The 24,184-nt window shown below is 43.5% G+C and overlaps 2 protein-coding genes across 10 annotated transcripts in view; both read left to right on the plus strand.

Moving 5' to 3' along the window:
- SHANK2 (SH3 and multiple ankyrin repeat domains 2) overlaps window positions 1–24,184 on the plus strand; it is a 277,448-nt gene that overhangs the window by 244,810 nt on the left and 8,454 nt on the right. For 5 of the 9 annotated variants that reach the window (XM_074543728.1, XM_014270332.3, XM_074543732.1 and 2 more), the window contains 3 exons: window positions 16,867–16,991; window positions 17,476–17,587; window positions 18,633–21,033. In XM_074543728.1, the coding sequence (XP_074399829.1) occupies window positions 16,867–16,991; window positions 17,476–17,587; window positions 18,633–21,033 (2,638 nt within the window). Of the gene's footprint in view, window positions 1–16,569; window positions 16,630–16,866; window positions 16,992–17,475; window positions 17,588–18,632; window positions 21,034–24,184 lie in introns of all 9 variants that reach the window. The other 4 variants (XM_074543726.1, XM_074543727.1, XM_074543730.1 and 1 more) reach the window with 1 other exon arrangement.
- LOC141729422 (uncharacterized) lies at window positions 7–12,338 on the plus strand. The gene is made up of 2 exons (XM_074543734.1): window positions 7–6,825; window positions 11,192–12,338. The coding sequence occupies exon 2, from the start codon at window positions 11,434–11,436 to the stop codon at window positions 12,046–12,048; it is 615 nt and encodes a 204-aa protein (XP_074399835.1). The 5' UTR covers window positions 7–6,825; window positions 11,192–11,433; the 3' UTR covers window positions 12,049–12,338.

Here is a 24,184-nt window from a genome sequence, read left to right on the forward strand (position 1 = left end):
GGGGAAGCATTTTGTCTCTTGTTTAACCTGTTTCTCACCTTTCCATAGTGAAGGATAATAACAATGTAAATGTTGGCATATGGTCCAGTTTATTTTATGGTGTCAAATGTACATTAATTATTGTATATGTTTTTTTAGTTATTTAGTTAATAAATTGCAAACACACTTAAGAAACTCAAACAGAAGACCACATTCGAAAATATCCCCTGCATTTCTTCCTTTTGTCTCCTTTCCTTCACCTTGCCTTTTTTTTCCTTCTCTGTACCTGACTCTTCTCCAACCCCTTCCATCTCATCTCCTCACAGTTCCTGTGCTGAGTGGCAGCCACAGAGAATTAGTGGCCAGTGACCCCCCAGTGCAGCCCCACATTAGTGACCCGCTCGTGTCCCCAACGGCCACACGTTCTCCCACGCCCACACTGTGTCTGGCTCAGGAATCAGGGATCTTGCACACCACACCTGAGCTTCTCACCCTCAGAAATGCTGCTCTGTCTGGTAGAACATCTTCCACGCTGTCCTGTATGCATGGAGTGCCCTCCCTGGACTGATTCATGAGGCCACCTACCACCTTCTCCTTGAAATCTCTCCCAAAGACCCACCTTCCCTAGATCCCTACTGAGCAATCATCCCAGCACTGATGGCGAGGCAGGGGGGCAGGTAGAAATAGCAGTGCTATTTTAACAGTTTTCATGAATGTATTTTTGTGTACAGAGAGTTCGTTTGTGTTGAGCTGTACTTTTTCCATGCTCCTGTACGTCATTTTGCTTCCCTAGATTGTGAGCTCTCCCGAGCAGGGGCTGTTCATTTCCACCTTCTCATGGAGCCTGGCCCAAGGAAGAGTCTCCCACTTCCCTGAGCCCTTGGGTGGTAGCTGGTGAAAAACAGGCTGTGTCCTGCTCTTGGATGAGGTTCAGTGTCATGGAAAGGAAATCTAGGCTGTAGGCAGTGTCTTCTCTCAGCAGGGAAGCTTTTCCTTTTTGACATTTAATAGGATGGAATTGGGTTATTTTCCACTCTTTATTTTCCTGCTCTTTCCTGACCTCCTTTCAGGTGGTTAGCAGAGGTTCCAGCTAGGGATATTTGCCATTCTCTGTTCAGAGATTATGACAGAATAAACCACATTGCTACTGAAAAATATGTTTTGGCAGCATATAAAAAAAAATCTTTGTGTTACTGTGTAGAGTCTTCTGTCAACCACAAATTCAGTTTTCTGGGTCAGAGATGAGGGAGGCATTAAGATAACAATAATGGCTTCTGTGGTTCTTGTCTGACTGGTCTTGTTGATTATCTCTGGAGATGAGTTCTGGTTCATTGGGAAAGCAGGGGAAAGGCAGGGCAGGACAGGACATAGGCTGTATTTTTTGATACTCAGGATAGAAGATAGGGTATTTGGGTGTAAAAATGTGATAAAATCCTTAGGTTTGGATCAGCATGGCATAGGCAGTTCTGTCATTTTACTGCAGTTACATAGCATGAATTTAACTAAAATTTAACTTCATCTGTGCCACTGAATTTCTGCTTGCAGTAGTTGCCTGACTCAGAGGTAGCTTCCCACCTTGAAATGTGTGTGTGGAAGGGTTGTGTTTCCAAATTACTTTCTGGATTTTGTGGGATACCTGGGATGGGGGAGAGGTGTTCTTCTTTCCTGTGCCTTGTAGTTTTCCAAGAACCATTGTATGAGTAAGCTATGGCAATGTGTAAACCAAGAGTTGTAGCAGCAACTTGTTGGAGGCAGCACTTAAAATGTGATTCCATTAATACTGAACAGTAACCAGGATATTCCTGCAGCAAATTGAAATGAAGGTTTGAAAACACTCTGAAAATGAAAGATTAAGGGAAAAATTTGAGGTCATAATTTTCATCATTGACAGGAAAATAGGTGTCATTAGAGCTTCAAAATTAGTATTTTATAACTTTAACTCTGTTCATAATAAGTTTATGCAGCTGGTGGAGAGCTTGGTTTTAAATGGCTTTTCCTTCAGTTTTTGCTTTGACTTATTCATAACTCCTTGTGGAGGGAGAATTTGAAAATTATATGATCCTTAAGGAACACATCCATAAGCTAAGATCTGTAAATGTCTAGATACATGATTTAAAAGTTTCCTGCTCCTCAGCTTTCTTTGCTGCCAGGAAATGGATTTGATTTAGTGAGTAATTTGGGATTTTCAGTGAAAGCTGAAGTGGACAGTGTTGAATTTTAAACTACCTAATATAAAACCCTCTAAGAGAAAGGACAAAGTGAAGAACAGAGCAGGTTAAATTTCCACAGTGAAATGGAAATGACAAATAATTCTTCTGCATTAGTAAATAATCTGCTGGCAGTGTCACATGGGTGTCAGTTGTGAGCTGGGGTGGTGCTGTTTGTTCCTAGATTTGATATGGTAATCAATATAAAATATTGATACATACCATATACTGATAAAGTATGTGTGTTGGTCCTGGTCTTTGGGCTTTGGTGTGGGCTGCAGTGCCAACTACAAATAAAGGATTTTCTCCTTTGAAGGGTTTAGATTCTATCACCACCTCACAGATACACAATAACTGTGGTATCATCAACACAGAATATTGTTACCTGGCATCAAGTCTGACCGGCATTTGAATAGAAAAATATCAGTTGATGGCATTCAAAAGAAATATTATTAGCTCGGTCTGCAATAAGCATTCCCACTTCATCCCATTCCTGTTGTCCATTGTTTCAAAGGTGGCACCTTCCAATGGCATCTGAAACAATGAAATTGCAGAGCAAATACATATAAATGAATGCCAAGCAGTGGATTAGCTCACAGTGTTCTGTTCTGTTTGAAGAGACCACTCCCAAAGCCGTCTGGGTTCAAAACTCACTCTCTTTATTTCACTGTGGTGGAGTTGATGATGGAGATTTGTCTGCAGGGAACAATGGGAATACCACCAAAGCAACTTTTACAGCACTCACCACGGCAGCTCCTGAGGTAGCTCCCAGCACCTGCAGCACTTCTCTGTAGGAAGAAGGTTTCCAGATCTCCGCCAGACACTGTTTCAGAAGATGAGAGCAAAAGGCATGAGGCTTCATGAAGAATTCTTGAAGGTTATCCCTTGTAAGTAATTGATTCACATTACATATTTGAAATTCTAATGAAGTGGCAGTGTAGTAATGAGGAAGAGGTTGTCATCGGGTTGTCATTTATCTCAAGCAGAAAGCAGTGACTCTGGGTGGAATTTGTCAAGTCTGTGTGAAGAAATGCCAGCCCCATTTGTGGCTGGTGCAGCAGAGCTGCAGATTTTTTGGCTTGTAGTGTGACTTGGGGAGTCCACAGCAGTGTAAGTGTAGGATTAGGACCATGGCTATAATAGAAGTACTTGTAAAACACTTTGTGAGAGCAAAGCATTGAAAATTGGCATGTTTCAAAAAGGGAACAATGCTAAACCTGTGTTTTCCACAAAAAATAACTTGGCAACGTGCTGATTAGCAATTTGTGCCACAGAATCCAAACTTAACAGGTAACTCCTGGTACTGAAGAGTTCTTCAGACCAGGATTTACCTTTCATGAGATGCTTTAACATTTTGGAAACACTGGGAAACCTGAGTAGAGACTGCTTGAGTCTGTATGGGTATTCCCATCTACACCATTATTATTTTGAATTTATAAGCTTATTCTTGAGGATGTAGTGCCCTGTCATGATACTTGTTTTTCTTACTACAGGACTGTAATTGAAAAGGTTTTCAAAACCTTTCTGCATCAGCCAAACAACACAATGGTACAAAAGAAGTTGGAAAAGGAATTGTAAGTGTTACAGAAAATGTGGGGTTTGTGGCATTTGCAAAGAGACACATTAAATACGTTGGTTTATGTGAGTGTGACTATGCTCAGATATTATCAATTTAATATCTAAGCACGTATTCAAAATCATGAGGGCTTGAGGAACAGTTAAAATTGCATGTGTTTCCCAATATGGCAGTTAGGGCAGTGGAAAACTCTTTCAGCACTTTTAATGTGTTCTCTCTCTTTTTCAGGAGCCAGGGAGATGAAGGACTTATCTCCCTCATCTCAAAACTCCCTTTGCTGCTATTATTTTTCTTTTTCCTTCAAATGTTCACATACCCATGTTGATTAATTTCGATCTAATTAAAAATAAATTGTTTTAGATAATTCCTCATAGTTTGTTTGGTTTTTCCCCTCGGTGTGGAAGCGTGAGAGTAAAGTGTAAGAGCAGAGAATGCTGTAAGTGTCTTAGATCCTCCACTTTCTTTTTGGTTTCTTTGATTTGGTTGCCTTTCTTTTGTGACTAGGCCAAATTTTCAAATGCTGTCTCTTAAACAGAACATCAAGTTGCCATTTAAATTCCACCTGGCTTGCAGGGTAGGAGTGGGTATTGACTATATTCTCTGCTTTGTTTTTGTTCTTGAACAGAAACCACTGTTAGACAATGACCATTCCTCTTTCAAGGTAGGCTGAATTGCAAGGCTTCAGCATTGCAGGTGTATTTTAAATGCCTGTATCATTATTTCCTTAATGATGAACATGCTGTTAAAGAGCTGGTACTTGAAAATTATATCTCTAGAAAGAATTTGAACATATCCGTTTTCTGCCTTCCTTAAAAATTACTTTTGATGGTGTGGTTATAATGTGTAAATGTGACTTGTGTAATAATGTGAAGCTATTTTCAGCCCTAGAAACACAAATAAGGCTTTCCTTCAAGAAAGTTTTGAGAGCTCTTCATTGTGAATACCTACAGAGCATTTTCATAAATCATGTAATGGTATTTATAGATACTCAATTTTAAATGATTAATTTTAGTAACTAAATTTTTTATGTTTTGTTGATTTATTTTATATATTTTATTATTTTATTTAATTTTAGAGTACTTTGTAGAATTTACAGTATCCCAGAGAACAGACAATTATTTTTAGTTCATTTTCATAGAAGGAAAGTGTTTCAAGTGCCTTTTGTGTTTGACTCTATTGCAAAGCGCTTTTAATATTTCCTCATTGTACTGACTGCTAAAATAATATTCTCTGCCTGGTTGTTTGCAGTATGGTTAAATGTGTGCTTTGGGCATTGTGATTCAAGCACAATCCTGCAAATTGTTAATTTGGGGTGGAGCTGGAAAAAGGTAATTCCAGATTAAAATATAGTGGTGGCAGATTGATGAGGATTAGCCTAATTGTCCACATGAAAACTCAGGTCATTCCATTTCTGTATATTTTTAACTATATATTTACAGGAAATAGCTGTAGGCTTTACTTGTTGTTTCTTTCCTCTAATTTTGATCATAAACAACTAATTTGGATTTCCAACTTTACCTTTAATGTTCTTGCTCTGAATCCATGCTTCAGTTAAGGCTAGTCTTTAAATGCTCAGTGATGTGTTGAAGGCCTTGTTATACTTTACCTACTTTTGGTCTTTGATGAATTTTTACACATCTGATCCTGTTTGAAGAGCTGGAAAGAAAGCCATTTGTTCTCAGCAGGCACAGATCCATTTTTAACCATTTTAACCAAACATGAGTCACCTGTTTTTCCCCCAGGGACGCTGTCAGGTGAAATTGCTTCTGTGCCAAGCAACTTTATCAATGAACTCCTGTGCTCTGACCAAGCTCTCTTTTGAAGTCAGTGGGTTCTCACCTGCCCATTAGCATTGGGAAGGTGGTCCAGAATTTTTGTCCATCTGCTTCTCTGAAAGCCTTGCCCAGATCCCCAGACCCAGTCTTTGCCCAAATTGTCATTTAGTAGCTCTCCCACCCACAGACATTCCCCCTGAAGTTTTTATCCAGTTACTTCCCAGCTATTCTTTTACAAATTAAGCAGGGCAAGGCCTTTGGCATATATATAGGAAGTGCCAAAAACCTAAAAGGAATGCAGTGCAAATAATTGCTCCTACTTGATTTGGATGCTGGGGTTTTTTTTCCACCCAGACATGGAAACTTAATTATATACATAATCACTCCTGGTCTTCATGCTAAAAACAAACTACTTGTAGTTAAAAATAAAATAAATTGGGATAAAAAAAATTAATCCAAAAGATGAAAGCAACACCACAGCCATATTTAAAAGGCATTTCAAATGGGCACATGTGAAGACCACCCCTTTAGTTTTGGTGCAGCTCCTGTAACCCGTCTTTGCAGATTATTGACAAGGAAGCAAATTTTATTGGCCAACAAAGGAAATTAAGCTAAATCTGCACACTCGTATTTAGGGGAGGCGATGGAACAAAACCCTTGCATGTGCAGTGCCTGACACTCAGGGCTGCGTGCCCAAACCTGTTGCCACCAAGGAAGAATGAATGTCCTGTGTTCCCATCACTTTTCCAAAGGAAAAATGCATGTGCCCAGTATTTGCCTGCAGATGCTGGACCAGGTGGGTGATCTACAGCACTGAGGTGCCATTGGCATTGTCTGAAGTGTTGCATAATGCGCCTGGTACAGTTTCTGTCTGTATCTATCTTAGGTATTTACAAGGCACCTATCACCTTGGTACCTAAGCAGTTTGAGAAATGCACCCACCCCAGGAGGGATGCTGAGATACAGACAGAGGCCCAGGCCCAGAGCAGCAGAGGCAGGGCCCGGGAGGCTCCCCCGCTGTGTTCCCGCTGTTGTTGGGCTCCTGGCCCTCTTGTTGTGGCCAAGGGACATCTCCAGCCACCTGTCTGTCAGCAGGAAGAGACGGTGCCTGCCCCAGCCCTCCCGTGCAGCTCCGCTGGTGGGCAGGCTGAAAAGGAAAGATAATGGAAAGAAAAGGCAACGACTCGGTAGCAGAGGTGAAACAGGAATGGTGGGATTTCAAAAGGAGGGCTTCTTAAAGAGAGCAGCACATCTCAGGGGAGGGATCAGCTGCCAGTCCAAGTGGCAGGTAAGGCACAACACAGGCATAAATCTCAAATGTTCTTCAGTGACCAAAAGTTTAAGAAATACTTCTGATGTCTCTAAAGTTTGTGTATATCCAAAGCCCTGCTCTGTTCTTGGCCTCTGTCTCAGTCCTCTACCCCTGCAGCTGAATCAACCACTCAGTAATTCTCTGTGTATCTCAACCCAGTAATTGCTACAATCCTAAAAATGCCTAATGACCAACACAAAGGACTCTCAGTGGTGATGAACGTTGTTGTGCAAGGAATAGCATGGAATAGCAGTGCTCCAAAATAATGGACATATTCATGTACCTAAAGGCTGGAATAAACTTGGCTTTGATCAGCATGCTCAGGGCAGGATGGGGCAAACCACAGCTCTCCCCTGCAGGCACACCTAGAGCAGCTCTCCTGTGGCCTCCAGGAGCACCTGCTGATCCACCACGTCAGACCAGGCTCTGTGTCAGCCCAGGAGAATCACCTGGCTAGGCAGCAGGAACAGAGAATCTGTCTGGCAGATTCTGCTCCTCTGCAGAAACAGAGAACCTGTCCAACAGGGGAGAAAGGGAGATAGCCAGGACTTTGGTGGAGGCTCACCAGTTCCTATTGCATGGACCCCCTCAATAGCAGATATCTTTTTTTTTTCCTTAAACACAGCAGAGTCACTGAGGTAAAACAAAAAACAGCCTTCAGAAACCTGTGAATCCCAGGAGGCTTTTGTAAATAGCTGCACAGTACCCACAGTGATCAAACACTAAAGCTGAAGTGCAGTGGGTCACTGGCTTCCAGATGTTTCTGCTCCCTTTAGCACATTTGCATGCTCCTCCCTGAGTCCCTTCCTCAGCCATTTAAGGATGGAGACGGAAGTGCTGCCCCAGCAGAGCAAGGGACATGAGGTTAGGAACATGAACCTTGGAGGCTGCAGGTCTGATGGCTGCTATCACTTGTTATAAAGATACCTGGAAAAGACAGAAGTGACCTATTTTGCCTGTAAGTCATATCTATCACTGTGAGCAAAATGCTGCATGTAGGAATGGTGTGTCAGGTGGAAATTGCTAGAAAGATCAGGGAATCTGACCTCTTCCCTTTGATTCACACCCAAGGAAGCCAGCTGTGCTTCTTTGTACCCACTCTATTTAAAGCTTGAAAAGAAAGAGACTTCTTCTTTTTAAAGCAAATTAACAAGGTGAGGTCAGCCATGTTGGTGCATGCTTTGATCCATGGACAATTTTGACTTCACATTGTAGTGGCCTCTCTCTTTCTCTTTTTTTGGAAGTGGCCCCTTTTCTAAGGAGTTAAAGGCAGTTAGTTGAGGTCACCCTGACAGCTGTTCAAACATAAGGATGATTTCTTGCTGAAGCCAGCTTTGCAGTGCCCCTCCTGTGCCTGGCACACCTCTCCCACAGCCCCAGCCTAGGCACTGGTGTAACCAACCTGACCAGAAGAATTAAGGGTGACTTTTGGCCACCAAGGAATGGGTTTCTTGGGCAGAGACTCACATGTTTATCTAGGTGGTGTCAGCCAGTGGCCTCCAAGCAATTTTCCCATGATTGCTCCTTAGTGAAGGAAAGTTTGTGGAGGGCCGTGCCTGTAACACACCCTCGGTTCCCCATGCCCATGGCAATGCTTCCCAAAGCTTCCAGAAACCAGAGTTGCTGAGAGATGCTGAACTCCTTGTTACAAATAATAACATTGATGGTTGTTCCTCCTTCTCATTGCCAGCCAAGTTTACCAACCTAACCTAAAGCCTGTGCATGTATTCATTATTCAGAAGTATTCGCCAAGAGTTTCCACAATTAACCTTCTGCCTAGGGGTTTTCACAGACTCTTTGCTTTTTTGTCATTTGTGTCATTGGTCACCGATTGCCAGATGCTGTTCTTTCAGCTCTGAAAGGCTAAAAGACTGATTGGGAGAATGGCAAGTGGTAACATTTGATAGGACAGAAGGAATTTTGCAAAAATTTATTACTGTGATTTTTCAGAGAAATTTTTCTCTGGCAATTTGCCTCTGGCAAATATGTAGACATGCACAAATAACAAAGGTATTCTGGTCCCTCTGAGTCTGAAGAAATTAGACAGTGATACCATTTACAGAAGTATTCATTAATCAATGTGGAGTTTGGAGGTTTTTGATTTCATTTTGCTTCTGTTTTTGACTTCCAGTATAGTTTGTTTCTACTACTTACCAGTTGTCAGTTGTTAGATGGGCTCTGTTTAGAACACTTGCCAGCTAAATGGGGTTTTTAAATATGGAGAATTTTCTGTTGACATGTCAAAAGAAATGCCAAGACATTCAGTATGACCAGTGGCTCTACCAGAATGAGTATTTATGATCCCTTACCTCACTCCGATTCCATAGACTTTAATTGAAGTGTGTGTTTGCTTTGTGTGGTAAAATTAGGTCCCCTGTTTTTTTGTTCTTTCTTTTTTTTTTTTCATGTGTACTCAAATAGGAAAATGCTGAGAAATCATTTCATGGTCCTACACTGTAGTTGTTAAGACAGCTTTGCTAATGAAAGAATGCAGCTATGGCTGTATTAGACAAAGCAGGAGAAGAATTTCCAAGAAAGAACCAGTTCTTAGTTAGGGTGATATATAGTCCCTTTCAAACCTCCATGGAGTGGAAGAGCCAATGATTGCATGATAGTTTGTCCCTAGAATTCATTTCCATAAGGAGCTCATGCCTTTTACAAATACAATTTCATCTTCACTTTCCATAAAACATGCAACTGGACAGTCCAGCCAGACGCAGAGAGAATATGAATACTTTGAATGTGAATACTTTGAAGTAGTGAATATGCTAAATACACGAATAATATCCATTATTTTAGCACTTAAAAGTCATGATTCAATGAAGTCACACAGAATCTCTTTTAGAGCACCATAATATTGCAGGCACACAGGTGTAGAAATAATGAGTACCACACTGTGGTAGACAGGGATTGAGATATAGGAGGAGGGATCCTTGGGTCTGTCAGAAAAAGCTTTTCATTTCATTATATTTCACATAAAATAATAATAAAAAAAATTCAAACAAAACCCTGCCCTGATTCATAAACAGAACCAAAAGTGTGGTTTAACATGACATCAGCAAGACCTTGCAGATATAAGCTTACAGCTTCCACTGAGGTCTGCAGAGCAGTATTTCATAAAGCAGAAATTAATCCTTATTAAAAAAAAACCAAAAAGCTTTTTTCAAGGCTGGGATGCCAGAGAGTAGGCATAGCACTGATCTGGCACTCAGGCCACTGTGGTATGACCAGCAGCAGCCTGGCTGGGTCACAACCCTACTGAGAGCAGTGCTTCTCTCAGCTGTCCCTTGCCTGAGCGTGGGGAATGCAGGGCTTTGGCCTTTGGGCTGCCTCCTTCAGCCACACTGCCCCAGGGTGATTTCTCATGACCAAATTGGCTCCCCTCAAAAAAAAATTAAAAAAAAAAAAGTGGACTCATTTTTTTATCTGAAGTAACAGAAAGTGTACAGAGTCCTGGCCAGAGCCTCACATAATGCAGAGAGGTGCAGGACAGAGCTGGGCAGATCACACTCTGTTGTGAGCTGGTGATTCCTGTGGGTGCAAAAGCCTGAGCCTTTCCTGCTCTTTGGGAGGGCATTTTTCTCTAGAGTTGGCGTGGGGAAGCACTTGCACCCAGATTTCCACCACGCACCCTCAGGCAAGGGAAGAGGTAGCCAGGGGAGGGCAAAACTCAGTTCATTTGCAGGAGACAAAGAGATCCCAGCGAGCAATGCCCTCAGATAGCATTTCCTACTGTTTGGAGAAGAGAGCAAGGAGAATCTGGCAAATGTTGGGGAGGGCATTGCTCATGGGATAACCCCATGGAAGGCCACCGTCGCGCTGCAGCAGTTATTTGGGAGAGATTTTGGGTGGGGTGACGTGAGACGTCGGACAAAAGTGAAGATAGCCAGCAGTGCTTCAGAGCAACAAAGGGCTGCCCTCAGCCAGTGGTGGAGCACATCTGGCACCCCAGGAAGCTCAATTGGACCCTTGGCCCTGAGCTCGTCCCAGGGATTTCTGACTGACACCACTGCAGTGCATAGGTGAGCTTCTCACTAGGTTCACTGACATTTCCTGTCACAGTCACGCTGAGGGGAATTTGGTAGCTCCTGCCTTGGGATGCAGCAGGGCTGTGTGTGTTCTGGGTACAGGACAGTGTGCACTGAGACCAAAAGTGCTTAATGACGCCAATTGCCACGTGCCCAATGCAGTCACTAAACTTTAGTCCGCCCTTCTGTTTGCCCAAACACATACACTCTGGCTTCCCAACTGGCTTATTTCTATGTGTTGTCCAATGCATGTAGATACCTCCATCTGCCTGGCCTCAGATACAGTGGTTGTTGCTCCTCTATTTGATTGCCAGATGTCACTGGGGAGCAAGATGGGGAGGTTCCTGGATCCTCGGGGCAAGCCAGCCATCACCGAGGGAGCTCGCTGTCCACACCGGCCGAAGAACAGGAATCCTCGGTGCCTGCCTCTGACGAAGACTCGCCAGCCAGGACCACAGAGAGCTGGCAGTGGCCGCTGTCCTCGTCTGAAACGCACAGCAACGTTGGGGAGGATTTTGAGGGATTTCAAACGCCGGCGCGGACTCCAGAGTGCACCATGGACATACAGTCTCCCGGGGATCAGTCACTCAGTAGGACTCCTCAGTTTGAAAGTGACTCTCCTGAGGAGGAGGGAAATGAGATGAATGAAGAGCGCTGCGGTGTTGAGCCTGTCCCTAGGGATCGGGGTTGGAGAGGGCAGCCCCAGCTAACAGAGGGAGAGAAGCTGTTGATGGAAACCAACAGTAGGATTGTGCAGCTGCTGGAAAATATCAAGAGGGAGCATGCACAGTCCATGGGTCTCATGTCCCAGTCCATGGGCCGTATGGAGCTGCAGCTGGGCATTGTGGCTACCTCCACAAGAGCCATTCATAACTACCTGTCAGAGATTTTAGCTTTCCTCAAGCAGCCGAGGACGCAGGTCCTCGAAACGCGCATCTCCCAAAGAGCCACCCCCCATGTCGAGTTGACGTGTGCCTCGACATGGACTGGTGAGGACGCAGTGGCATCCTCCACTGTGTGCTTACCAGGGGCCGAAGGGACGAGCGACTCTCGCGACCCGCCGCAGGCCACCCTGCCTTGTCGCAGTGGCCGGCTGCAGAGAGCCATAACCGAGAGGGCCTCGCTGCCCATGCCTCCACGCCAGGCAAAAGGGGGAGGGAAGAAAAAATAACCACTCCATAGGATTTTTAGAGGTTTTTTTTAATGTGCCTGTCCTTTTAATTCTTAGCCATAAGGCCATCGGTGGCAGAGTTCAACCATTTCCTACATTGGCTAACATTGTATTCTGGCTGACTAGATTAGTCTAACATTTTGTAGTTTATATTTGCACTGTTAACGATGTGTGCTGCTGGTATTTGAAGAACATTTGCCTCTGTTCTTTCACTTTAACTTCATACAAGCATTTTTTTACTCTGTGCCAGGCATTCATTGCTTTTCTTACAAATACAAGTCATTTCTTGAGGCAGCTGTTTTTTGAGTTTTCTTTCTCCATTATCCCACCCCCTCTGAGCAAGCACGCGGGACTTGGTGGTAAGTATAGAGGTCTTGGCAATACTCGCCTCCCAAACTGTGTTCGATCAGTCTTTGCCTGGTGTTTCTGGCATGCCAGCCTGAGGTGTTGGGGTATAGCCTGTACTGGATCATGACCATTCTTATCCTCTGTGGGTCTCACCAGCTCACTTCCTAAGACCCTCGGTGGAGCTAATCCACGTGTCTTGGCTATGTCGTACAATAAGTAATGTTGCCAGGATCATACCTCATATTTCTCTTTTTGGGGGCTGTGTAGTGATGTGCCACCAGATCTATCTGGGCACCTGACTCTCGTTTTCAAAGTTCATTTGATGATGGATCTGGTGGCTTGATGGGCAGCATTATACTTTTTCCTCTGAGAGAGTCTGGGTATTCGGAACAGGAGTCACTAAGCAATGTGTTCCATGGGGATAAGAGCCATCTCCTGCAACAAATCTATTAGGAGGAGACTGTCCCCTGTAATTATCACAGATAATAATTATTAAAGAAAAATAAAAAAAAAAAAGAAAAAAGCAACTTGCCTAGCAGCCAGAGCTCTTGAGAATGTAAAAGTCATGACATGCTGTTGGGTACTGTGCTACTCTGTCTGTGATTAAGAGCTTTTCATCAGAGACGAGACCTGCATCTTGATAAAACACAACTACTTTCTGTGCCTTTAGGCCATCCAATTTCCTGAGGGCTGGCACCCTGAGCAGGGCATGGGTCCCATTGGTAACCCAACAGGGCAGATGGAAATGCACTTTGGCAATAAATTACTTTATATCTGTTGGTGCTGCCTCTCTCGGGGGAATTTAATATAGTGGCACTCAAATTGCTATATGCATGCAGAGGCATCAGACTGGCTTTTACATGTGGTATCCCTGACAGTTCTCTGGAAGGATGCTGCTCTCAGGAGGCCCTGGAGCAGTGGGGACAGGTTCTCACAGGTGTAGCATGGCTCCTGTGTTTGACTCTCAACACGCCGTTGCAACTTCTCAGGAAGGTGCAGAGCAGTTTCTATGGAAAATGCCAGGGAATAATCGTAGGCTTAAAAATCCTCTTCTGTGACTACAACCGAGCCATGCTCTTTGGCCGGTGAGACATAGACTCTTCTTCCCTGTCTTCCAGTGAGGCAGAGGTTATTCAGGGCAAAGCAGATCAGAGTTTGTTACTCTACCAGCCAGCCACAAACTTCTCCTGTAAAAGTGTGTGTGCGTGTGTGCTTGTGGCTGTACTCTGCTTAACAACTGGTTCAAGGAGGAAATGCAGCTTGCATGGCCAACCTCCAGTGCAGGCTTTTCCCACATTCCTTCCTTTTGACCTTCATCCAGCTGCATTCCTTTAAAAAATCCCATTGGAGGCAGGCTTCTTTGGGCCACACTGTCTACACACCTCACAGCAGGTGCCAATTTTTGCATCAGTTTTGTGACTTTCTTCTCTCTCTTTTGTCAGGGTTATTTGTAAAGTTATCCTCAGAGAATTTCCAACATGAGCTTGTGAGCATCCCCTCTTGTTGGTATGAGAAATGCATGCTGTAGAGTATTTGAGCTCACAAGGAGACTGGGAGGAGAGCTAATTAGTGAGCCTGACAAATTATTCCAGTAGGGAGTATATTTGGAATGTGTGGTTCGGATGCAGGAGGGGTTTGTTCTCTGGTGCTGTTGAGGCGCAGGCGAGTGGAGGTTTGGCCCACCACGTCTTCTTTCTCGGGGGTGAGTCTGAGTGAGGCTAGCTGTGGTTCAGCCAGTCCATTTCCTCGGCCTGAAGAGCACGTTTGGTAGGGCAGTGAGGATGTTTTTGTTTCATGTCGTGCTTTCACTCCAGCAGGATTGGGCAGTTGTGGCCAGGCGTTCAGATTTTGACATTTCCCACAGGACCCGCCATGTAGCTGCCGCCATTTAGGATCAGTCTCCACGTGCTGGCTGCTTCTGTGGCCTCACATTTTTTGTTGTAGTAGCTCCAACATTACAAGTTCCACTCTACCTTTGCTTTCTGTTCCAAAGGCAGTAGAGCAAGAGAAAGCTGTGCACTGCTGGCGTTGGAAGTGCCACACGAGGAAGCCCTAAAGGGTTCCTTGCAAAGCAGCTCAAGCTTTAACCCACCCTCCTCTCCCATTTATGGATGCTTTGGCTAAATGTGGCAAATGGGAGCAGCCATAGGGTGAGAAGGACTGAAAACCTCTCTACATACAAGAAACCTGCAATAAACTCACAAAAAAACCAGGGTTTTTTTTTCCTCATGGTTTTAAGAATGGGTACCAACTGATATTTTGGTCAGATCCAAAATTAGAATCTGACTTCTAGGATTGTCTAGCAAAATCAGTGCAGTTGGAGGGTATATATGTTTCATCTCCAACAAAAATTTTCATGCTTTTCCAAGTGTCTGTCATGGCCTCATCACTTTTTCCCTGTAGCTTTTTGTTGTCTGAATGGGTATCTGGCTACGTGTGTCTGTTCAAAATAAAGGGGATCACTTCTTACGTGGTGTATTTCTATTTCTCATGTGCAGATTTTGAGTGCTTCAGTTTCCAAGGCTTCCTTCTTTCTGTATCCCAAAGATTAGTTGTTTGGCTTCTGGGATGAGAACAAGGGTGGGAGAGCCTTAAGAGGAAATCTCTGCCCAGTTGAAGCTCTTGGTGATAGATCCCCTTATGAAAAGCCTTATGAAATGTGACACAAACTTGGTTTTTTATTTCTGATACATGTGACAATTTTAAGAATTTTTTTCCTTTTCTCCTTCCACTGGATGATTTAAACCCCACAAAAAAAAAAAAAAAAAAAAAAAAAAAAAAAAAAAAAGGCAGACCAATGAAAAGACCTGAATGCTAACTTCAGCTGCAAAGAAACAGCAACACTACTCTTGTGAGACAGTTCTCAGCAGTGTTCAGCCTACTGGTGCTGCTCAGCCTTTCCTTTCCTGCCTGCTCCCTGACCCATTGTGACACTGAAATACCCACTTCTAGGACAACCTTCTTCCTAACCCGAAGGCTAAAAGTTCTTCCCTCTCTTCTTCTCCTGTTTAAAATATCATCCTTGCATCAGCCAGATCTACTGTTTAGAGGGATCAAAAGCTCTTTTCCTCCTGCCTTATTCCCATCCATATCAATATCCAGGGTTCTGAGTGCGCTGCTCTCCAGTGAGAGGTAAAATTTAAATCCCTAAATACAATACTTGGGGTAGTAACATCAGCTCTAGGTCACCAAAACCCTGGGTGACCCTTTTTCAAGTCTGCAGTATCCTAATGAAGTAACTATCCTTGTTTGACAAATAATCAATTAACTGGGAGATGGAGCTAATTGCTGAAAAGTAGCATTGCTCTGACTCGTGTTGTGGAAGCCTAGGAGCCTGGCTCAGGTGTTCCACTCACAGACATGCCACAGGCTATGAAACTAATCCTAGTTTGGTGAAACTTCAAAGGAAAAGACACTAAATTAACATGATGCAGGCAAGCAAATGCAGTGGAAGGTAGCAAGGAAAGGTATTGGTGTGATTCCAGTTTGGATTCTAGTAGATATTCCAGACTCAAGCTCTCCTGGTGACTTGGGCTAGTGATTTAATTTCTTTGTGCCTTGGTTTCATAGCAGTAGAAGGGGCAAACAAAGGAATTGTCAGGAAATAATTAGTGGATTATACTGTACTTCAAGGTCTTCCATGTGAGGGAGTAGCATTTTGTATTTAATGCTGATGAACCTTGTTTGTGACCAAAGTTGGAGACGGGGCTAACACCAGCACTCAGCTTTGGAATATCCTGATTAAACTTATCCCTGTATTTTACCATCACATCATGCAGTAGATCAGAGTCCCAAATCCAAATGTTGAAGTTCTCATTCAGATTTGGACTTTGCCTATTTTTGGTCTGCTTCTGACCATGACTAAATGCATTCCCAAACTGTCCAGTTATTAAAAGAAATTTTTAAAAAACCAAAGCAACAGAAATGCATATAAAAGTTTAATTTAAACAAAGGATTCAGTTAGCAGTGCTAGCCTACAAGTCCAAGAGTGTGAACAAATCAGGATGTTATTATTTAAGGAGCATAGGCATGAAAGAGCACTTCTGGAGTACTTGTTATTGTCCAAAATATCACTGAAAATTCTGATGACTAAGTACAGTCTGCTTATCTCTATTTGAAACAGTGCTCTACGGATTCACTATTTCTAAAGGTCTTCTTTCCATTTCTATATAGATATTCTCCCTTCACATTTTGAAGGTTTGAAGAAGAGGATTGTTTTTCGAGTCACACTAAGTAAACATTAAATGCATGCAGGCTTAAAACTAAAGCATGCATGTTATGTAGCAGCAATAAAAAGTGCTCGGCTTGCACGACTTATGATGCTCAAGCGTTGCCTTGTTAAAATGCCAAAAAAACTTTTTCTTTGCATTTTTTTGAAAAGTAAATCTCTTCCTTTGACCTTGCAATACTTAACTTTTCCAGTTCTTTGAACAAGTGATATTTATTTTACTGAATGCTTTTATATTACAGATAAGGTGGATGAAATAGTGCCAGTTTCCAAGCCATCAAGAATTGCAGACAATGCAACTGTGGACTCCAGAGTGGCAACTATAAAACAGCGGCCTTCTAGTAGATGTTTTCCTTCAGATATGAATGTGAGTGGGAGCCACGAAGCACTGCTTTATTCCTACTTATGTATCTAATTCCTTGATTAATTAATGCCCAATGCTTTGTAAGGGAATAACTGACATTAATACTATAGCACATACTAAAAATTAAATGCCAGAACTCTGAAATTGCATCATTCAAGTGCAGAATTTAATCTCACAAAACTTTACAGGTAAAAAAAAAATAAAATATGGTTTTGTTGCATTTTGGACATACTTTTCCATAACGCACCTTAAGCTGTTGCCTTGTAAATAATATCAACACACTTCATTTACAGCTGCTGTCCTTTCATGAGTGTCTAAACAACGCCCAGCCTTCCCTTTCTCTCCACCTCCTCCCCAGAAATAACCCCAGATTAATTCTTTTCCATAAGAATTCTCAGTGAAAGTGGTAATGGGTGAGGCATTATTCCTACATGAGAGAGAGTTTCATGCTTTAATGCTGTTGGGGTTTCTGTTTGCTCTTTTGTAGTCCATGTATGAGAGACAGGGTATTGCTGTGATGACACCCACTGTCCCAGGGAGCCCTCAAGGTCCTTTTCTGGGTATACCTCGGGGTACAATGAGAAGACAAAAATCTATAGGTAAAATGCCTCTCTTGTATGGTTTTTTTCATTAATGGCATACTTTTAGTAACTTTGGTTCTTTCCTAAAGTGTGTTCCTCCAACATCTTTGCCCCAGTGAGTTGCTGTTTAATCTTTATACAAAGCTCATGAGAAAAGAGGTTTGTGTGTAAGGTGATGTGATTTCCACATTTGGCAAGTATGGAATTACAATTTGGTTATTTTCTTTAGAATGTTCCCTCTAACCAGGACCAAAAAAAAAAAAAAAAACCATCAGTACAAGCCTTTTGCAAAATGTTAGGGCAAAATATGATCCTTTTTTCCCCTTGTTATTGAGGTGAAAGCATTGTAATGCTGTGTAGTTTACAAAGACGTCCTGTTGATCAAATGGACTAAAATTCACCTTTTCTTTCATGTGAAATGATGGCAATAGATGTTTTTACAACAAAGAAAGAAAGAGCAGATCAAATTTGGCTTTCTTTGTTCTTGTTAGTAATTTTAGCAGTGACTTTTATCAATTTAGAAATGCATTATGCTGATGTAAAATTAGCATCCAAACTATCCCAGTATTACCCAGTTTATTTATGTTAAAAGCCATATAATGTCATCTTTTGAAATGCAACATGATGGGATTTTTTCCCAATAGGATCTTCACAGTCCCCTTGCTAAATTTCAATTGCATTTAAAAATTCATTAAGTTTCTGAGTTGTTCTATTATATGCATTGTAGAGTACTGGAGCAAGGCAGAAGCAGCTCCTCTGCACAGAATATCTTCCCTGTTCAATAGTTTTCAAAGAAAATGTGCTTTTCTACAGCCACCTTAATGATACAAAAACCCCAAACATTTGGTTATGCATCAGTTTAATTAAAATTCCATAACATCCCTTTCAATTCTGGCACCTGGGATGTCCAACAGGAAAGAATGATTATGGTGGGAATCAACCTAAAGGCCTCTTTTGGAATTTTGCATGGGGAATGCACCCTGGAATTTTGGGTTGGATGGAGAAATTGTGAGGGATCCTGGTGGATGTGGCAGTGTTTTAAAAGCACTCTCTGATTTTTCAGGAATAACAGAGGAAGAGCGGCAGTTTCTGGCCCCTCCTATGCTGAAGTTTACCAGGAGTCTTTCCATGCCTGACACCTCTGAAGATATCCCACCGCCACCACAGTCCTTACCTCCCTCACCACCGCCACCTTCCCCCTCTCTGTACAACTCCCCCAAATCCCTGACCTCCCGGAGCTACGGAACGATCAAACCTCCATTTAATCAGAATTCAGGTGCAAAAATCTCTTTGGTTCGGCCCGAGAGCGTGGGGACGATGATCAGGGACAAAGGGATCTATTACCGGCGGGAGCTGGACCGGTACTCCCTGGACTCGGAAGACCTGTACAACCGGAGTGCCGCAGCTCAGGCCACTTTCAGGAGCAAGAGGGGCCAGATGCCGGAAAACCCCTATTCCGAGGTGGGGAAGATCGCCAGCAAAGCCGTTTACGTGCCGGCCAAGCCAGCCAGGAGGAAGGGGATGCTGGTGAAACAATCCAACGTGGAGGACAGTCCAGAAAAGACCTGCTCTATTCCAATCCCAACCATCATCGTCAAAGAGCCATCCACCAGCAGCAGCGGGAAAAGCAGCCAAGGGAGCAGCATGGAGATCGATCCCCAGTCTTCGGAGCAGCCCGGACAGCTCCGGCCTGACGACAGCCTGGGAGTCAGCAGCCCGTTTGCAGCAGCCATCGCAGGGGCCGTGAGGGACAGGGAAAAGAGGCTGGAGGCGAGGCGCAATTCCCCGGCCTTCCTCTCCACAGACCTGGGAGACGAGGACGTTGGATTGACCCCACCGACACCACGGATGAGGCAGTCCAAGTTCACCGAGGAGGCGATGTTCAGCGGCGAGGATGGTTTCAGACAGCTCATGTCGCCATCTCCGATCCCCACCCCAAGGGAGCCCCCCGAAAACCTTTTTAACAGCAGCGAGCCCAGCAGCCAGAGCGACTCAAGGACACTGAACGCTCCATCCAAAACGAAAGGCACTGACAACAGCATGGGGGCAGCCAAGCCCACGAGTGCTCCCGGCTCGGATAGCTATGTCCACCCCGTCACAGGGAAGCTGTTGGATCCAAACTCTCCACTTGCCCTCGCACTCTCTGCCAGGGACAGAGCCATGAAAGAGCAGACACAGCAGATTCCAGGCAAAGGGGACGCAGTCAAAACCGACCTTAACAAACCGCTTTACATCGACACCAAGCTGAGACCCAACATGGAAACGACTTTTCCTGTTACTGCCACTGTCACCAGGCAAAATACCCGCGGCCTGTTGAGACGGCAGGAGACTGAGAACAAGTACGAGATGGATGCAGGGAAAGAAAAGAAAGCTGAGGAGAAGAAGAACATGTTGATAAACATCGTGGATACCTCACAGCAAAAATCAGCTGGCTTGTTGATGGTGCACACAGTGGATACGGCGAAGTCAGATGATATGCCCGAGGATGAGGAGGAAAAGGGAGCTGAGATGGAGCCGAGCCCTGAGAATTCCCCACCAGAGAGGCCAGAGGGCAGCGAGGAAGCGGAGAGCGAGCTGAGCGTCCCTGCCGCGCCCGAGGCCCCAGCTTCTCCCTGCAAAACCATCGTGGCCGCCAGCTCTGTGGACGACCCTGTCATCCTGCCTTTCCGCATCCCCCCGCCGCCCCTGGCCTCGGTGGACATCGACGAGGAGTTCCTGTTCACTGAGCCGCTGCCCCCACCCTTGGAGTTTGCTAACAGCTTCGACATCCCCGACGACCGCGCGGTGCCCGGCTCGGCGCTGACAGACCTGATGGCGCAGAGGAAGAACGGCACCCCTTCGCCCAGCCAGCCAGCAAATTCCTTGGACGGCAAAAAGCAAGCGGGTCTCTCAAACTGTTTGCCTGCATCCTTCCTGCCACCCCCCGACAGCTTCGACAACGTCGCCGACTCTGGCATCGAGGAGGTCGACAGTCGGAGCAGCAGTGACCATCACCTAGAGACAACCAGCACTATCTCAACGGTGTCCAGCATCTCTACCTTATCCTCGGAAGGGGGGGAGAACGTGGATACTTGTACAGTCTATGCAGATGGGCAAACATTTCTGGTGGACAAACCCCCAGTACCTCCTAAGCCAAAAATGAAGCCCATAATCAACAAAAGCAATGCACTTTACAAGGACGCGCTGATCGAGGAAACTGTAGACAGCTTTGTGATCCCTCCTCCCGCTCCGCCCCCGCCTCCCATCAGTGCCCAGCCCAACCTGGCGAAAGCTGTCCCCCAAAGGACATCCAAGCTTTGGGGGGACGTGCCGGAGGTGAAAAGCCCAATTCTCTCAGGCCCCAAGGCTAATGTCATTAGTGAATTGAACTCAATACTCCAGCAAATGAACAGAGAGAAATCTTCAAAGCCAGGGGAGGGATTGGAGTCGCCAACTGGAACGAAAACTGCGAGTCTCAGTACAAGGTAAAAGTAATTAACCAAATCATTTTCCAAAAAGGCTTGATCTTATTATTTTTCTTTTTTTTTTTTGCCATCTCTTTTCTAACTTCTCCTGTAAATCGCATAGATAAAAGAAGAGTGTTGTCTGTATTTGCTTAACGAATAATCTGTGTCAAACAAGGATTTCTTACACTGTCAACATTTGTGTTGCCTACATGGTAGGACGAGAGCTTTCTCAACCTTCAACTTCAAGGTTTGCACATATCTTTCTGTTGTTTTGATGTGAATTTCTTAGATTTCTCTTTAATTTTTTTTCTCTCTTTAATTTTTTTTCTCTTTAGTTTCTTCCCTTTTAAAATGGGGTGATAATTTAATTTTTCCTCAGTCCCATGAGGTGTTTTGGCTTCAAACAGGTAAAAAGTGTTTTTGCCAAGGGTTGCTTTGCATTCACTGTGTGGTCTCATTTGATTCATACTGAGAGACCTCTCCTAATCTACTTAATCATAAAGTATTTCAGAGAATTGCTCATTAAAAATCACTTTGCACTGTCCATGTTATTACTAAACCACATCTGTATGGAATGTGGACATAATATCCTGAAATCCACAATTATTAAAAATAGAAAGCTAATTTTGTATGTTTCATTAGGAGACTGAGGTATTTCTTCTTGCAAAACCACCATGCTGGCTTAGATTTTTTTAAAAATGTGCCACCTAAATAAATGTTATTAGAATTATTCTGGTGGTTAATAAATAGCATCAGCTTTGGAAAGCTGATGTACTTTGCAAGCATGAAGATAATTTGTTTTTAAGGCAAGGTGTCTCTGCTGATTGCAGAGATTGCTCATTCAGAAAACAGTGTGATCCACAGCCTTGGCATCACACAATTAGATATTATTTCCTGCAGGATGGAAGTCATCAAACTGGTGATGGTGAGGGAATTCAATTTTTAGAATTGAGAAATGGCAATAAAACACAGAAATTCTGGAATTCCTCTCAGTGGCACTTGACTAAACAGAGAAGAAATTGAGTTGGGTCTGCAGGAAAAGCCTTCAGACATGAAGAAAAACCACATTATTTTTGCTAGATGCTGATCACGTTTCTTGTTAAGCCCCGTGAACATGTTGTCTGTAGCTTCATGTGTATAACATTATTTATCAGCTTTTATTTTTAAACTGAAAGGTATTTCCAGGTTACAGTGGAGATCTTTAGCATCCCTATTTTATTAGAAAATAACCAAGGCTACGGGCTACAATGCACTGTAAATATATAAAAGAACTCTCATTACTGAGAGCAAAATGAAAAATAGAAGTAATTTGAAAATTTTTTTTTCTGTGAAAATACATTTTTAAAGGTATAAAGGGAGGGGAAAACTTGAAAAACTATAGCACTTCACTAGAGAAAAGCAAACTGTTATGTAAGCAGAAGTAGCCCCGTATGTTACCTTTCAGAGGAAGGGCTGACTTAGTGTTACAAATTTATGCTGGGTTTTTTTTGCCCTTGAGATTTTTTAATTTTTCAAACTCAGCTTTGGCAAATTACTGCATCTTCATTATGGAACATAGAGGCTCAACTGTGGTGGGGGAATGCCACCCAAAGCATTATTTCAGTGGGGCTGAAATCCTGCTTCTTCCCTGAAAAGTAAACACAAACACTCCTCTTTGCAAGCTGCAGAGAGGATCTGGGATGTAGCAGAGCCCAAAGAGCTGTGAGGGGAATAAATGGGATAAGGTGGCAGTGGCAAAGAGCAGCAAAACTCTTGGCTGTCCTGTGGCTGGGGGAGAAAATGACACCTCCACAGCGTTCCCAGTGGGAGCAGGAGACAAGAGGGCTGGGTTTTGTTTCCTGCCATGTTCCACACTGATGTGATTGCTTCTTAATTTTGAGCTGGATTGAAGCTGCTAAAACCACCAGGAAAGGATTTATTTTTTAAGCAAATAATAATCCAGGAGACAGCAGAAGAGAGCCAGCAATCTACAGATTCTGGAAGTGTGTTTGAAAAGGTGCTGCAGGCAGAGTCTTTTCATCTCAACCAGGGTAAGGCAGAGAGATGGAAGTGGAGATGTTCACTTGTGGAATCAGAAGCCCCTTGGGTTTTTTTCACTGCTTTTACTCCAGCTTTATCTCTCTAAAAGTTAAATAAATTACAGCCTTTCTAGCCCAACTGCACGACTGACACAGTTTTTTTTACAAAGCTGTCAAATATTATGACCAAGGAATACCACCTTGTGAAAATTTCAAGTGTAAAAGCTAATGTTTAAATTTCAAAGGTAAAATTCCCGGAGTTCCTTGGTATTTTTTCCCCCTAATAATCTAAAGCTTATGACAACCAATTGTTGATCTTGCAGCCCTTCCCTGTGAGGTAGCATTAGAAAGGGACCAAGGAATTTTGGCTCATAAAAATCAGGGATTCTGCTAAATTAAAGAACAACTTGTTAGCTCTGCAAACAGAGCAGTGATAATAAGTGGGCCTGTTCCTGTCCTTCAGCCAAGGAGAAGGATTGGGAAGGGTTATAAATAGGAACAGCATTCACAGGCTCGCTTGGGCGGTGTTCGCAGCACAGGCAGCCTGATGAAATTAAAAATATGTATCTGCTTATGGGGCCATACGTGGAATTATGGGCCAGGTTGGAATCCTAAATCCCATTAGGAATTCTCTTTGCACAGCCAGTAGATGCAAAACTGGGATTCACTGAAGGCAATTGCCCTGTTAGGGTGGCACAGGGGTGAATTAAACTACAGACAGTGGGGTAATGTCTGGCTGCAGTAACCCATAAAAACACCTTCTTTGTGTGTTTTTGATAAATGGGGATTAGGGAGAGATCATTCTATGGTCCTGAACAGCATTTCTGAATTATTACATTGAAACCACCCTAAACTTGCTTTTATTCTCTGCATCTTGGTTTATCAATCATTTTCCATGGTGTATTTATAGTTTTCCCATGGTTCTTGTGAAGACACCAAGCTTCAAGATTTTTAAATAGAGCGTGGAAACGCTTGGCTGGAAACCATCTGCTCCTCCATCCTCAGTGGTAGTGGCCAGCCTGTGGGATAGGAAAGAGGAGCCCAGCAGGAGAAGGGAAAAGAGGAAGAAGTGAGAGGATGCCCTTGCTTACTTTGTATTAACTGAAGTGTAATTAAAGGGTTTGATCACAAGGTTCAGGAAGAGAGCTCCA

Source organism: Zonotrichia albicollis, chromosome 6 (assembly GCF_047830755.1).
Source record: "Zonotrichia albicollis isolate bZonAlb1 chromosome 6, bZonAlb1.hap1, whole genome shotgun sequence".
Taxonomy (NCBI): Eukaryota; Metazoa; Chordata; class Aves; order Passeriformes; family Passerellidae; genus Zonotrichia; species Zonotrichia albicollis.

Coding starts and splice junctions, on each gene's coding strand:
- LOC141729422 (XM_074543734.1), top strand. CDS start 11,434: ATGGACATACAGTCTCCCGGGGATCAGTCACTCAGTAGGACTCCTCAG.